The following is a 16,819-nucleotide window of genomic DNA, read 5'->3' on the forward strand; positions in this document are numbered from 1 at the left end:
GTTTCAGCTGTTATTCTGTGGTTTGTTTGGCTTACTAGAAATGATGTTAAATATAACAATGGGCTAACTAATATTCTTTATACCGTTAACAAGATTATTACTTTTCTGATAAAAGGACTCAAATGACTGACTTCTAATAAGAAGCTTACGGGTAGAATGACTGTTATTATGCAAAAATTGTCCCTACTTGTTTCTTTTACTAATAAGAATGCTCATTTGATGCATTGGTGCAAACCGTATGCGCCTTATATTAAAATAAGTATTGACGGTTGCTAGAAGTCGAATAGTGCTACTGTTGGAGGTGTTTGCAGGGACTTCTTGGGTTCTATTCTTTGTTGGTTCTCGGCAGGTGTTGTTCCTGTTTCCCCTCTAGTTGTTGAGGTTGATGCCATGGTTTTCGGTCTTCAGGTGGAGCAGCAATTTGCTTGGAGTTATATTGTTTTTGAAACTGACTCCTTGATTTTATGGAAGTATTGCAGATTTTAGAATGATTATCACTGGAGTGTTAACCTTCAAATGAAGAGGATTGTTGATTTGTCTAAGAACTAACATATTAGATGGTCTCATACAAAGAGAGAAGGCAACATGGTGGCTCATTGGGCGGCTAAGCTTGGATTAAAGTTGAATAATGCCCAGATTTCCAAGGTTATTCCTGATGTTTTGTTTCAATTGGCCTTAAAGGATGTTTCTTAATTGGGCTTTGGCTATTTTTTCTCTTGTTATGTGGTGTTTTGGGTGTGTGAGTTGTATATTCTTTTCTTTGGAAAGAAGACCTTTAGGTTTTCTTCTTTTTTGTGTGTGTTGTATGTGAGATTTAGAAAGGTCCTCTTTCCTTCTTTTGTAATTTCTTTTGTGATTAATAAATGAGGAGTCGAATAATGCTCTTTTAACAAAAAAAAAAAAAGGAGCTATTATGCTTTATGAATAGAACTTCTTGTCCATGCTAAAAAAAACCATACTAATTTCAAAGGAAATACAAAGATAAGATATATCTATTCAAGAAAGCATGCTGAAGGGCTAACAGTATGAGGATAATGAAGAAAATGGGAACCAAAGTTCAAGAACCAATCAAAATTATATTCAAAGTCAAGAAGAAAATGCTTTTGTTGCCATAAAGATGCTTACTTTTAAAAAATATAGAGCTTAAAGAGGAAAAGCAAAAATAATGAAAGGTAAGAGATGATAGAGATTTTGCAACTATGACCATATGAAGGTCCTCTTAATCCCATATTCAGATCCAAGCAAAAAATAGAATATCAACTCTAAATGTGTCCAAACAAGTTTTAACGAGTCAATCAATGAAAAAGGTGGCATTGGGCAACTTGAAAATTACAAAACATATAAAGTTCAAAGTGAAGTGATTACTCAAAATATAAAGGTATGGTATTGAGCAAAATAAAAATTTCAACTTTCTTAGTGAAGTAAACTATAGTGAATACAAATTTATATGTGATAATGGAAGCCTAAAGGAATGCAAAAATTCTTAAGATGTCATGAAAAAGAAATATACATTTTAAATAATGCATATCTACCAAAAATATTATGGGTGAAAGCGATTAGTACAATTGAATATTAATTAAATACGTTTCCTTATTCATGACTGAGTTCAAAATCCACAAAGAAACGTGAAATGAAACTTTAAAGACAAAATTGGCTAGAAGTATGTAGTTGCATTGCATATACTTAAATTAAGTAGGAAAATAAACCAAGAGCTTTGAAACGCATTATCAGATATCTTGGTGATGTCGAAGAGTATAAGTTATGGTACTTCAAACTAGGTCGTCCTAAAAATTCGATCAACAAGATGTTATTGTTAATAAGGAAAATGACAAATTTAGTTTCAAGAACTATGGGCCTAAGTGAAACAGTTAATCGATAAGCCAAAGCAAAACAATTAATGCAAACTAGAAATAACTTCAGGTGGATAAGCCAAAGAATCTTAAAATTTTTAAAACAATGATTACGAATCAAATAAGGTAAATTCAGAAAAGCTGGGTTGGCAAACCATTGAAAACATTTGAGCATAAATATTTAGGTCCGCTAGCTCTAAGAATCCAATTCAAGCATCACAACAATACGGACAAACAAATATTACTCCTTATATACTTGTGATAATTTTTATCAAGTGACAAACTAAGCTCCTAGAAAGCTGCCGCAAACAGTGCAGACAAAAATAGATGACCAAAAGCAATGAATCAAAAGAGCTTCCTTAAGAAAATTGTGATTTGGAGTTGGTAAACAAATCAATAAATGAGAGAATTTTCAGCAGCAAATGTTTATATAAGAAGATTGGAATTCTTATAATAGAATAGCCAATATTTAAAGCTAGGATTCTAATAAGAAAGTTTACAAAAGAAACGGATCTAGATTATGTTAAAATTCACTCTCCTATTGGAGGAATGGATCCATCCATGTTCCTCTTAACATGGTTTTTGACATGCATCTTGAGTATATGAATGTTAAAACAATATTCAAGCACGGAGAATTGGAGGAGACTATCTATATAAATTAACCTAAAGAATTTGCCAATTTTTAAAAAGAAGTCATGTTAGCATAAGAAATCATTATATAAGTTGAAACAATTTCCAAGAACGTAGTACAAAAGATTTGATGAATATATACTTAATTTTAACTTCACTCAAAGCAATTATGGTGTGTGTGTGTGTGTGTGTGTGTGTGTGTGTGTGTTACATCTTAGGAGTCAGCACTATCCATCTTTTGGTTGAACTTGGTGACATGTTACTTGCAAGTGCTTACTTAGAACAATCTCAACTTGAAAGGACTTGCTCAGGATGGAATTTGAAATGAAGTATTTTGATCCTGCAAAAGAATTATTGGACTAAAGATCACCAAGAATAACAAAGACAAGAATCGTTCTTCTCCCAAGGAGAATAATGTAAACAAAAATTGGATGGGCATCTTCTAAACAAATTTGTTGTACAAAATTTTAAGTTGAGTAATTTCAAGCACTAAATGATGTTAAAAGATCATATATCTACCACAATAATATGGCTAGTGTCATGTATTGTATGATTTGTTGAAGGGAAAATTTGGCCTATTCACTTAGTGTTTTAAGCAGATTCAAGCATTCAAAATGGGTTCTAAGTTTCTTAGATGATGCCATTGTCTTGAGATTAAAGTATGAAAATTTTTATTATGCTAAATGTAGACTTAAATATTGCTAGTTGTTTTAATACTTGAAGGTGTACAAGTTATGTGTTTAAGCTATTTGAAAATATTTTTGGTTGGAAGGCAAATTTGCAGCCAGTTATAATATTATATACAACAAAAGTTGAACACATTGAAGCATCTGAGTAAAAAACGAAGTTGTATGGCTAAAAGGGTTGATCTCTAAGATATTAAATCAATCAATACCTACACTTATTCATGTATATTTTTGTGACAAACAAATGCAATAATACTCTTGAAAAATTCTGTATGTCAAAAAGAGCTAAGCATATTGATGTAAAGTTCTTTATTCATTATTGAGGCAATTGTTAAAGTGATTCTGCAAATTGTGAATATCCCATTACATAACTAGGCATTTAACATGTTGACAAAAAGCTCTACCTTCCTCAAAAATTCAATGGTGTTTGTGTTCGCTAAGGATGATGATGGATAAGACTTAATGGTGTGGTTTACATATCCCATTATGGATTAAAGAATCAAGATTGAAATTATAGCAATGGATCTTTTTTTCACCCAACTGCTTCCATTTGTGTGCTTTATTAGTTTACTTTGTATAAGAGCTTATTTTAAAAAAAGCTTATTTGTAGATTTACCGTTAAGTATATGGCACTAAATGCACCCCCAATCTATTGTAAAAAAAAAGGAATTATTTTCCCCTTTATGTATAACATTCCCACTTCTTTCTCTCCACGGTTTCCCATTTCATTTCCCTATATTTCTCATTTCTTCCACTGGGTGCCACAATTATGAAACAAAAAATGGAGAGATGTAAAGAAAATGGCATCTGGAAAGTTCCATCTGTGATGGAAATGACTAGTGGCACTGAAGAACATTGTTCAAGAGGCGTCTATCCCTTGCTAGTGCATTGGATGCTACAGAAGGTTCACATCTCTTGTTAAGCCAAAGGAGGCAAAGCTTGCCAATGATTCACATACTTATTTTCGGCTAAAAGCTATAAAGGTTATTGCAGGAATTCCATCCCCTCGCCAAGGTTTGTTAAGATTTTAATGAGAAGGACGTAGTGTGTTTGTTAAATGAGCTAATAATACATAGTAGGAAAGAAATGATATTTATTGGAGGAGATTTAAATGGAATATATGATTATGAGCTATGAGAGGATTCGAGGGAATGGAATAAGATATAAAAATGCAACAATTGAAGCTATACTAGATTTTCCAGTTACTGATTATTATGCATTAGTTAACGCATACTTCAAAAAACCATTAAGAATGTTCTATTACTTAAATAAGAGGCCGCAAAATCACAATTGGCTTCTTTTTCACTTGCAAGAAAAAATAATTTATCCACGAAAACTAGAAGGTGATTCAAAGAGAGTTTGTTCACACTACATGAAATAATAGTTATGGATGCATATCTTATAGAACCAAAATAATTATCCCGGTACAAGATGGTGACATTTGATTGATAAAAAAAATTTGATCTCCCAATAATTGAATTAGTATCACTCTAAAAAGAATACATAAGTGAATAAATATAGGTCCAGATTAGATATCTAGTTAAGCTTCAAGAGTTTCGGAGGATGTTTTTTATTAACAAATCTCTTTGATAGAATTTTGAAGATTAAGACGTTAACAAATTTCTGTAAAAGTTATATTTTGGAAGCAATACTTCAAAAAAAAAAAGAGAGATTAAAGATTGTCCTGATAAGGAGATCAAACCTATGACTCATACTTTTTGAACATGCACAAAGCCCAGTGCATTTCATACAATTGACTTAAGAAAAAGAGTAATGAAATTTGTGCTAACAAAATATGCTTTTGGGGAGTTATATTACTATAATAAGACAAATAGTGAAACATTATCGAATGATTTTTATAAATATTAAAAGCATATAATTGTACGTGAGTATTGATTTAGTGCTCATAAAGCAAACAAGATGTGTCAATTTTTTGTTGAAATTATTAAATGTTTGGATAAAGGAGCACTAACTAACAATAGTAGCAGTTTTAGGATGACCAAAATTTTAAATTATAATAAGAATACGTCAAGGATTAATATTCATTTAATCGAGAAGCTCCTCAAGAAGATTATGCCAAACAAATGCTATGATTAAAACTCAAAAGATAACTTTCATAAAGCTAAAATTTATTGATGTTATTTAGATTCAAGTGCTAGAAAGGAGTTCATTGATATTTTAGTTGAGCAGGACAAAAATTCATAATGCTAAAATAGGGCTTTTGCAAAGGTAAAAATTATAATTGAAGGAATGAATTTGGCAGACAAGGAGAAATAGTTGTATTTATTTCAGATAAGGTAATTAAAAATTAGGCTTACAAAGTTAGGACATTGCAATGAAAGGTAAAGATGTGCCTTCTAGATGGGCAAATACATTAGTGTCAGAGTAGAAATAAAAATGGCTAAAAATTAGCCGAACAATAACTAAGTGTACTATTAACAATTTTAATAGTATAATTTACCATAAAATGATATTTAGGGGTGATAGATTTAAATATCATGAAATAGCATACATAAAAGAAGAGAATAGCTTCCCAATTATCAACAAGTGGACAATTTAGTCGTAAAATTTTAAAGTGGTCCACTTTAGTCTCATACTAATAAAACTTTATCCAAATTATTCCCTATGTTGAATTTCATAAGTTAACACCAACTATTAACTCCAATGATATTTTAGGAAAGGAAATTTTTAAATAATTTTTTTTTTGTTTTTTACTTTATTTTCATATATAATAAATTATTTCAACTTATGAAAGGATAAATCTTTATTTCATAGAGTAAACAATTGGATATAAACATTAAATAGATACACTTACATTGTTGTTAGAACTTGAATAAATGTAATTAATTTTAATTAAATGTTAATATGGATGTATGAAAATATTAGAACAGTGATAGATAGAGGATGTTTATAAAGAAGGCAAGGTTATAAACTTGGGTGTTCCTGACACGCACAATACAAAGTGAAAAATGCACCACACATACCAGGCAGATAATTAGAGTCAAATGAAAGATAAAATAATATACAAGAAATAGAATGAATATAAATTATCAGGAAAAGATTTGCTCAAAATAAGTTTTAACACCTGATGGTAGAGTAATGATTTAGCAACATCATGTGAGTAGTATAAAGGAGGCTCTCCATAGCTCCTTTTATAAGCTTAAGTTGGTAAATGGTTACATGCTAATTGCAACTTAAAAATTGCATGAAAACGAGTAGCCAGTTCAACATTGCTACTTGCATTCATTTTGTAGATAAGGCCAGTTCATGCTCCTAACATCCATGATCCAACTGTCTCTAGAAATAATAATAATAATAAAAACTCAAAACCCCATTAAAATCTCCAAGATCCGACACGCATTGCTCGATTCCTAACAAAAGCAGGGCAGTTAATCCAACAAATCAAAGAAAATTAAATACCAATGCCACAAACAAGCACTCCAGACTTCAATTCAAGCAGTCAATCAAAGCTCAAAAAAAGTAAAAAAGAAATAGATCTAAAGCACACAAAAATCTTACAAAATAAGGCAATGCAAAGTTACCAGATCGAGTCTGAGATAGTCGTATCCCTCTGGTGAGGGGGGGATGTTTTCATCATAGATGAAGCCAAAGCCGGCAGGGAAGGCGGAGGAGGTGATCCCGTCGGCTGAGATTTGAATTGGGTCCTTGTCGTACTCTTCGGCAGCATAGGTTGAGTAGGAACCGTAGCTCTGGGAGGAGATGTGAGGATTGAACCCCAGATAGTTGTCGTCGCCTAGGGATCTCATCGACGTCGAAATAGGATGGCATCTCTCCAATTCCTTCTGCTTCCCCGATCGGCTTTGAGCTTTTCAGCGAACGGGAGAGGGCAAGGGCGAAAGGTCTTTCGCCCAAATGAAACGCGGATCGCAGGTCCTCCCCCACGATCCGCGTTTAATGTAAATGGAAAACGTCGTTTTTCCATAAGCTCGTGGAACGCTTTATTCAAACGGGCGGTAGCTTTTTTAAAAACGTCATCGCTGTAAATAAGCTACCTCAAACGGGCCCTAAGTTTAAATTTTAAAATTGGTACCAACCCCCATTCTAAAAGGCAGACAATGAAGAACCATTTTAACTTTAAATTTAGAAAATTGTATTCAAGGAAATAATAATTGAATTAGTGTTATTTGATTGATTTATCAAATTAAATTATATATATTTGAGAGAAAATCCTATTTTAGTCATCCATGTATATTAAAGGTAATTATATAGAAAGTATATTAACACAAACTAACTTGAAAATTAGAAAGTTTCTAAGAAAATTCAATCTTATTAAAAGTTTTATGCATCTTGAATGATTTATTTACCTCATTGCTAAAGAACACTGAAAACCTAAGGTTCAATCTACCATCAATTTCCAATAATTCTAACTTTAGGTGTTGAATTACTTACGTGCAAAAAATATTTAAGTTCGGTGGACTTTGATGTTTAAGAAAGTTGCACACTATTTCTTATGTTTATTTGGTTATTTGTGCCATTGTCATGCTTTTTAAGAGTATATTTGCTTGTATTTGTGGGTTACATGTTGAAAGTTAACAAATAGGGAGCACATGAGTAAATGGAAGCTAACTATTTGCTAGGTGCCCCGACGCCCAATCCAAATGCCTAGGCATTCACATCTATCCCACACGACCAAACAAACCCGGACAACTAAAAAGGCAGCGCCCAACTCAAGTGTTCTGGTGCCTAAGCAGGGCGCCTAAGAACCAGATGATGAAGCCACCATTCGTGCAAAACTCTAGAGTAATTGGAAAGTTAGCATAGGCAGGTGCCTAAGCACCCAAAGAGAAACTCCCAAGAAGAAACTTGGCGCCAAGCCAAGCGCCTCGGTGCCAAGTCAGGTGCCCTAGTGTCAATCTAGGCGCCTAGACGCCTAGTAACACGTTCTGTCAATTTCTACAGTTCAGTGCGCACCAAAGAGATGCATTTTTTATTTCTTCTTCATTCGAAGTAAAGAGCATTCAAGCACCATTCGGGAAAGGATTCGGGAGAGCGACATTTGCATCAGAGCACTTGAAGGAGGCGTCTGGAGAAGTGTTTATGAGCGTGAGTGATTGTTTTCTTGAGTGCGTGAGTGTTTCATTGTGTTGTGAATGTGTGAAAAAGAGAAAAATCCAGTTGAGAGCATTGTACAAGGATGAATTGCAATGGAGCAAGTCAATTTATCTTCTGGGTTAAATTGTTTTGTTGTAAATGTTTTTTATTTGAGCATTGTAATGAAATCTTTTTCATTTTATCTCAACATGTTTGAGAATTAAGTTACATATGTTTCTTCGATTTGGTTGTGATAAATCGTATTCTATTCATGGAATTTATGTGAGATTATTTGGGAATTAATTGCACTTTGATGTGTTATCCTTTTGATATTTTTTTACTTTCAATCTGGTCAATTGGAATGTTAAAACTCCTGTGATCTAGGACTAATACCTACAGGCTAGAAGAACAAGTAGAAATATACTTAATCACATAGTGGAATAGGAATATTGCCAGTAGAAGCTTGCAATCGCATAGGGGACTAGAGGATTCCTGGAATCTAGAAATAGAGTGAGGAATATTTATCCCTAGTTTTCAACTTTAATTTGAAAATCTATAATAAAAATATCAAGAATTCACATGATCCAAATCAAAGGAGTGTGTTTATCACATTAGAAAAAAAAAACTTTTGTAACTTTAGGTCATATCTTAAAATTGGGAGTTAGATACTTTCAAAAATTCACAATCTTTCAAATCTTTAAATTAAACCTAGAATTAATAAATTACAAAATTCATCCATTTGGAAAATTAGTTTGTTCCTCGTAGGATCGATAAACGAACTCTTTATACTTTCGTGATTTATGTGTCTTTGATCACAATGCAAATCAAAATTAGAGTAAGAGTTGTGCCAAATCAGATCGAAAATGGATGAGTTATTCATGGAGGGTGGCTCTCGTCCATAGAGGGAGTTGTATAGCCCTAGAAGAAATGATGAAGATGATTGTGGAGTTTCACGCGAACCCATAGTCCACCTCCGTGGAATTAAGCCACAAAGTCTGGAAGGGTGCGAGGGACAACAATCTTAAGGATTTGGGCGGCATCAGAATATCATTATTGCTTTAGGCAGATCTAGTGTAGCGGGATCGAGGAGAGGAAAAGGGACAGGACTCGAGTGGTAGCATTTAGAAGGAATAGGTAGATATTCAGAATGCTAAAACAAATGGAAGCAGGCAGAATTGAGCGAAGAAGTTAGAAGCAGATTCGTGCAGAAGCTTATGGAAGGTATTGTGCGAAATATGGAGGTTTAGAACTAACGACAGTAAGCAAAACTGGATGTTGTGTGATTTGGGGCTGTAGAAGATCGACTCCAAAGATAGCGGCTTGAAACAGGAAATCACGATGGGTGAGACCACGGTGGAAGGCCACATCCAACTGGGCCATTGCCCTTTGTTGCGGGTAATGATGGAAACTGGACAGGTCAAAAAAAGTAGAGAAGTGTGCAAGAGCCTGATTTTAACGTTGCAGAGTATACAAGAGGGAGACAAAATGGTGGTGCTTCACGGTAACCCCAAATTGTGCAAGAGTTTGTTGATGCTCAAGACCGTGATGAGGTCAATTCAGGACGCAGTGTTGGAATTCTTGATCGAGTTGCATAGCATAAAAGAGACATGATATGGAGTTGGCAAAGATTCCACTGATTGATGAGCCACTGGATGAGTTGTTTGAGGTTGTAGTATTCTTCCAGATTGACTTGAAGTCGAGGTTCCATCAGATTCAGATGCAAATGAAGGATGTGCAGAAGACTACATTTCAAACTCATGAGGGACTCTATGAATTTATGATTAAATGGAAAGAATTGTCAGATGATGACATCATGTGGGGAGCTAAATGACCTGATCCAGTAGTAATTTCTTTTTTTCCACCTTGAGAAACAGTGTCTTTTTTGGAAGGGAATATGGTTATGTTGATGCCTAAGGACAATTTAGTCCTTTTATCAGTAATTAATTTTGGGCATTAATAGAGTTTATTATGCGGATGATGTGATTATTGGTTTAAATCTTAGGATTAGGATTTGGGAGAGATCGTCTAACTCCTAAGTTGTAGATGTTTATCTTTAAGCATTTAAGTGTGTGTTTGGGATCTTGAAATAAAATATTTTGTTTTGCCCAAACTTCTCAGAAAGATTTTTCTCCTTTTGTATCACATACACCACATTAAGTGCATCATTATTACAAGAAAAATATGCCAAAATGACAGAGTATACTATTTTATAAAATGATATTAGCTAGGCATGAGACCAATTTCTTAGTTGTAATCTTTGTGATAGTATTAAAATCTCAACATTTACAACATTATGAACCATTCTGAAGTCTTCTCATAGCATGTTAAAACGCAATTTTCTAGCAAATTCATTGTATCATTTAATGCCCACGTTAAGCAGAAAACAATTATTATATCATAATCATCATCAGCATTCTCATCATTATTTTTAGCCTTATCCCAACTATTGAGAATATGTTACACCATTAAAGCAATAAATAAACAGTAACTCAGCAATCACCGAATACAAGAAAATATAGGATAACACAGTTAAAAATGAAGGATATATAAATAGTGTAGGATACGAGAAATATACTTATATACTAAATTTAAGACTAAGCTTAACACTAGTAACAAAAGATATCTATGCAGAGTGGGCTCTAAGAAATAAACCTATGGCACAACCTTAAAACTCAGTGACCCATACTAGTTAGAAAGCACGCATCAAAGAGGAGTGTCAGAAAGCATAATCAATTTTTTGAGGAATTAGACTTTACAAACCTCTCTTGCAGTTGCTTTAAAGCATAATCAAATTCTTGAGAAATTGGACTTTACAACTCTCTCTTTCAGTTTCTTTACTTCTCCAGCCAGATCAACCAGCCTTATATTGTACATCTTGATGCGCTCTTCATAAATGCTGAATTTCATCAAGACATCCTCGAGATTACCAAATGTGCATAGCAACTTCTGGCGCTCCTCCCCATCTTTCTCCAATTGGTGTTTTTCAAACTCCCTCGTGCTGAGAACCAGACCATTAGTCCCAGGAACATCTTTGTAAAGAGCTTCTACATCTTCTGAGCATTTCTTTCTGTATTCAGAGAAACTACATCGAGTCTCTTTTAGTGCTTTCTTATAACCAAGCAGCATTTGGGTCATCAAAGACAGTTCATGCTCATAATGGTGAAGTACCATTTTCCAATGTTGCTGCTCCTCAATATTTAATCTCATTGAACGAATGCTCTGGTCCTTCTCATGCAACATCTGGTTCAAATATGGCATCTGCATTTGCACATTTGCCATTTTTTGGTCTTTCTCTGCATATAGTAATTTGAATCTTTCTAAACCTGTTTGCATGCATTCTATGCAATGATCAAATGATAATGGCATATTACCCCAAGTTTCAGCACTCCTCATCTTTTTTTGCAGGTTATGTTCGAAATGGTCTTCCTCTGCAGCACTCATTGCACCTGCTTGCCTTTTACCATTATTCACAGAATACAGAGAACCATTAGGGCCATGGCCTAGGATATCCTTACTAGACTCTGCGCCCATTCTCAAAAATTCTCCAGAAGCTGCACTGAAGGAATTCAACTGCTCATCGTAAGGAATTCTTATGTGGCTTGTGTTTTCCATTGCTTGCAAGAGGTCTGATGATGACATCCTCCCCAAATTAGACAATTTTGCTGAGAGGTCATCTGCATACCCCATCGCCTGACTACCCTGCTCATGCTTGGTCAAATTCTCAAAGTCAATGTCCACAGCCTCTCTAGAATTGCAGCGTGGAAAGCAATGCTCAAAGCCCTCATTGTCCCCTTCTTCAGGCCACTCATTATCTTCTCCCACCTTGTCTTCTTCAAAACTATCCATCAAATTCTCTTCTACACCAAGTGTCAATCCCAACTCTTCAGTGTCTTTCTCAGGAATCACATTACCCAAATCCTCCAAGCTCCGCACCTTCACCGCAGCAACATCATCATAATCATCATTATCTTCTGCCACATTAGTATCATCATTTGCCATACTTAGCACAGCTTCTACCACCGAAACCTCATCTTCTTGAGACTCGACCACAGACTCCAAAACAGGCATCTCTTTCTTATGGAATAGATTAGGCTGTTGGTGCTTTATTAAACACTGCAGATGTGAGGCACAGTGACAAACTCCGAATTTGGAAGCCTCCAAAAGCTGCTTCTCTACCAAAACCCACATCAACGTTGACCAATCTACCTTTAGAGGCTCTTTGTCCTTTACAAGCTGAGTTGCCTGCATGATTTCCGGAGGTAATATACACATGTCGTCCCCATAGGGCATATAGTTCGAAATAAACTCCAGCAGGACACTGATATCCTCATCCATGCACTCAAATGCATTAGCTTTCTCTTTCTTAATAGGCAGGCTAAGGGCACGAGCCAGATCACTGCGGCTAACTGAGATTCGCGCGCCATATACGTAGCTGCGGCGATTTGAAGGATCGTAGTAAGCGATCAGATGGACAAGAAGATCGGATCTCACCTCACGATCGAGCTCTAAGTGGGCGAAATCCCAGAGACCGAGCGCGCGGAAGAGAGCTTCGTGGGCGGAGAAATTTAGGGTTTTAGCTGGGGAAAACGGAAGGGGGCTGAAGTTATTGGAGAGGATATGGAGATTGCGTTCAGCGGTGGCGCGTTGCTTCGGGGTGAGAGGGTCCTTCTTTCGTCGGCCAGCGCCTTTCTTCGGATGCGGTGTAAGGTAGGGAAACTGGGGCTGGGGCATGGCATCGCTGATGAATGAACCGGATGGAGTGGCAGATTCCTCGGGCTTCTCTATCTCTCCTCCTGCTACAAATCTGGTGCCCTCGAGTCCGTCAATGGCGTTAACGGAAGGCGACGGCGGCAATGGCGGAGGTTGCGACATGGGGGACCTCGGAGTTTGCTGGCAGCACACCTGGTTTTGAAAAAGGGTTGACGTGGGATTTAAATCCAAATTAAAAATCATGATTTACTCACGGATTTATTTGATGAATTTAGAAGAAATTGGATGATCTTTAGGTGGGATAAGAATACATAAATTTTAGCAAAGGTCAAAAAATTAGCTCAATCAACCCTAAGAGAGTAATATTGTGTGTTCAATCCCATTGAGATGGTAGAGTGATAGGAAGTGATAGATGGGACACTTTGAACCTAAAAAGGATATTAAATTTTCATTTTCAGCGGAGTCCAAAGTAGGCTACTCATGAGATTTTAGAGAGAAAAAGGAGACAAATAAGGATGAAAAGTAATCTCCATAGATGAGAGAGATAAAAGAAGGATCTAGAGAGAAAAAAAATATTTACTATCATTTTCCCTTCCCTTTTAAACATAAGGGAGAAAATCAAAAAAATAATTAAGGAAGTACATATTGTACTATTTGTCATTTTTCTCCAGTATCTTGATGAAAGAGTGGTGTGAATGTCAAGTATTAACGGCCGACATCAGGTATTACTACTATAGTGGTCATCTCTAGTACCAAGGTGAAAGGATAGAATATAAAATGTCTGGTTGCGTCTTTATTAAAGAATTGACAAAAGTTCCTATTAGTCATGATGATTTCTTCTAATAGTTTCACTTGCACGGGTGGGCTAGATTGTCTTTTCGAGAAAGATGAGAACGATTAGATCGTCAGGCAAGCTCGACTCGGCCACTTCAGCAGATGGGCTTAATTCGGCCATTTTGACATGTCAGCCTGATTCAAGCACTTCGACAAGTGGGCTTGATTCAGACGCTTTGGCACGTGGGCTTAATTCAGACGCTTTTGCGGCAGTTGGGCTTGATTCAAGCATTTTGGCAGCAGGTGGGCCTAATTCAGGCGCTTCGACGACAAGTGGGCTTGATTCAAACGCTTTGGCAACATGTGGGCTTGATTCGGGAGCTTCGATGGGTGGGCTTAATTCAATAAGATAAATTTAGAAAAAATTCTTGTATATTTGAATTTTAAGTATACATTTTGTTCCTCAACTCTCTTACCTCTTTGATTTGATTCTGCAAAAAAAAATGAGAATATGAAGATCATTCTACTTCTTTGAGACCTTCGTGGTGAGGATGACGCTTATCTTGGGAATGAATAATGTTATCCTTAGGGATTCACTGCTTGTCATGCAATGAATTGGATTTATCTATTATCAATAGCATTCCAGGATTGGCCTTCACCTTAGAGCATTCTATGCTTCTTTTGTAAGGAGTAGTCTCTGGATCTGTGTTATTGATTGAAATCTGCTCTTTCTTTGGGTGCCTTGGCTCTCCAGTGGAAAGAATGCATTCCAATTTTTCCTATTTGCTTGGGTGAGTATTTGTTAAGGAGGTAAGTTTAGGCTGAAGAAGCGAATTCAAACATATTTGTATTAGAATGTTTTTTTTTGTAACATTATTCAAACTATTTCAAAAAATAAGTACAAAAATTAAGTTTGATGTCATAAAGGGTATTAACTACATATTTATTTAAACTTGAATGATTGTACTCCATTTGGGTTATTTATAGGATTGCATGGGAATAAAAGTGGATCCTTGTTAATTTCATTGAAACTTTGTTGCCTCTGAAGGAGAGCAAATTTCTTCTTGAGAGATTCGAGTTTCGCTTGCCTGTGCAGAGGAGATTGTTCGTCGTAGGGGATAGAAGACTTATTTGCAAATGAAAGAAAAGCCATAATTCAAATCGGAAGAAGAACCTCCAAAGAGAGCCATTTTTTCGGTGGACAAAGGAAAACATGTGGAAGGTTCCTTTGTAAGTTTATTGAGACGGGACATGCTTTCTTATGACTCCTTCAAATCAGCCTTTCGAAAGGAAAGCTTGATGAAAGAGGATGTTGACCTCACTTTTGGTTGATGTCTAGTTTCTCCTTAGTAGCTTAGGGTCTAGCCATAGGACTTTCATGTTGACTAATCCTACAGGACTAGAAAAGGAACTCTCACCATTAGAAATTTTAAACTCTTCTTTGCTCAACTTGAAGTTCCACATATTGGTCTACTTAGTAGGCGCGGGGTCAATATGAGGGAGCTCAAGGAGAGTCCCCATAGAATGATCAAGCCCTAGGACTAACCTTGGGTGATCTGGTCTTGGTTAGGCTAGCTGGCACACACAACTTTTTTTTTCACATACCCCAAACCCTAAGACCACTTGCACTTGATTTGGTGTCATGACTCATTTTAGAAAGCTCATATGGGTGGACTCAAACCCCTAGCCCTTGCCTAAAAGGGTTAGGTCCAGCATATTGAACATCTAAATTCAATCCTCATATGGTTCTCATGGCTTGGAAATGGCTTCATGGCTTACTTACCAACTTTAGCCCAAACTTTCATCAAAATTACCAAAATACCTCTACAACCATAATTCTTGCCAAAAAATCTCAAAATTACCCAAAATACCCAAATTTATCCAAAAGTCATTTCAAACCATTCCCCACTACCAAAATTGACCAAAATCACCAAATTTCCAAAATACCCCAAAATCACAAAAAATTACCAAAATGTCCCTCATGACCCAAAAATTTCAAAAATTTCAAAAATTTCAAAAATTTCAAAAATTTCAAAAATTTCAAAAATTTCAAAAATTTCAAAAATTTCAAAAATTTCAAAAATTTCAAAAATTTCAAAAATTTCAAAAATTTCAAAAATTCTCAAAAATTCCAAAATTATTCCAAATGTCCCCAAAATAAATTTAAATCACTCCCATGAACCCAATTTGACTAAATTGATCTATTTTGATTAGAAGTCCCAAATTGCCCTTAAAGGTTCAATTTCCCCAAATTAGCCCCAATGACAACCAAATTGATTTCTAGCTTCTCAAATTTCAATTCCAAATTCCTTATGATATCTCTACACACCAAATTAAACATCTAATTAGCCCAAATTTTAGCCTAAATTCACCCCCAATTTTAAAAGCCCAAGCCCGCCACATGTAATTCTAAAAGCCCAAACCCAAAGCCCACATGGCATGAAATTTCTTCCCATCATCCATTTGATTAAATCAAACTATAGCCCTTGAAATTCATCATTTCATCACACCAAATCAATCCTCATGACAAACTCCACAAAAACACCCAATAAACTAAAAATACCCTTACATGAAAGTTGATCGAGCCAAGGACAAGCCACGAAGCCATTCTCAAGCCATGGGTGAGCCATGTAAGCCTTTGCCATCTTAACATGCCCAAAGTGGCAAAAAGAGGAGCCCCTTTAATGATTCTCTTAAAAGTGGCTAACCCTTTTCATGTTTCCCCTAAACCATGCTTAAGCCTAATTGTACTTGGAGGGTGACTTCTCCTCACTAATAAAGCTAAGCCCAATGATCTCCTCTTCAACCCAAACCATCCTTGGTGGGTGAGCCCAACCCAAATCAATGATTTGACCCAAATTGACCCAAAAATAGGTTCACTCACATTCCTCTTTAATCCAAAACCTTTATACATGGAAAACCTCAATTGACTTCATCAAAACCAAGCCCTAATCCCCCTGACCAAATGGTGACCTGACCCTGGCCGGTCGGCCACCTTGGCTACCGAAAAACACCATGGCTGAGGTGGAGCAATGAGTTAAACTCAATTACACCCAACCAAGCTGGCTCACTCCAATTAGATTTTTTCCCCTTTCTTCCCTCCACATAAGCAGCCAA

The 16,819-nt window shown here is 35.8% G+C and overlaps 1 protein-coding gene across 1 annotated transcript; it reads right to left on the reverse strand.

Moving 5' to 3' along the window:
- Positions 1-2,663: 2,663 nt before the first annotated feature.
- LOC110029295 lies at positions 2,664-13,166 on the reverse strand. Its single transcript, XM_020731525.1, has 2 exons — positions 10,979-13,166; positions 2,664-2,820 (listed from the first exon to the last, which is right to left on the reverse strand). Exon 1 carries the CDS (start codon positions 13,088-13,090, stop codon positions 11,006-11,008), a length of 2,085 nt encoding a protein of 694 aa, XP_020587184.1. The 5' UTR covers positions 13,091-13,166; the 3' UTR covers positions 2,664-2,820; positions 10,979-11,005.
- Between the last annotated feature and the right edge of the window lie 3,653 nt (positions 13,167-16,819).

This window comes from Phalaenopsis equestris, unplaced genomic scaffold (genome assembly GCF_001263595.1).
Source record: "Phalaenopsis equestris unplaced genomic scaffold, ASM126359v1 Scaffold000556, whole genome shotgun sequence".
NCBI classification, from domain to species: Eukaryota; Viridiplantae; Streptophyta; class Magnoliopsida; order Asparagales; family Orchidaceae; genus Phalaenopsis; species Phalaenopsis equestris.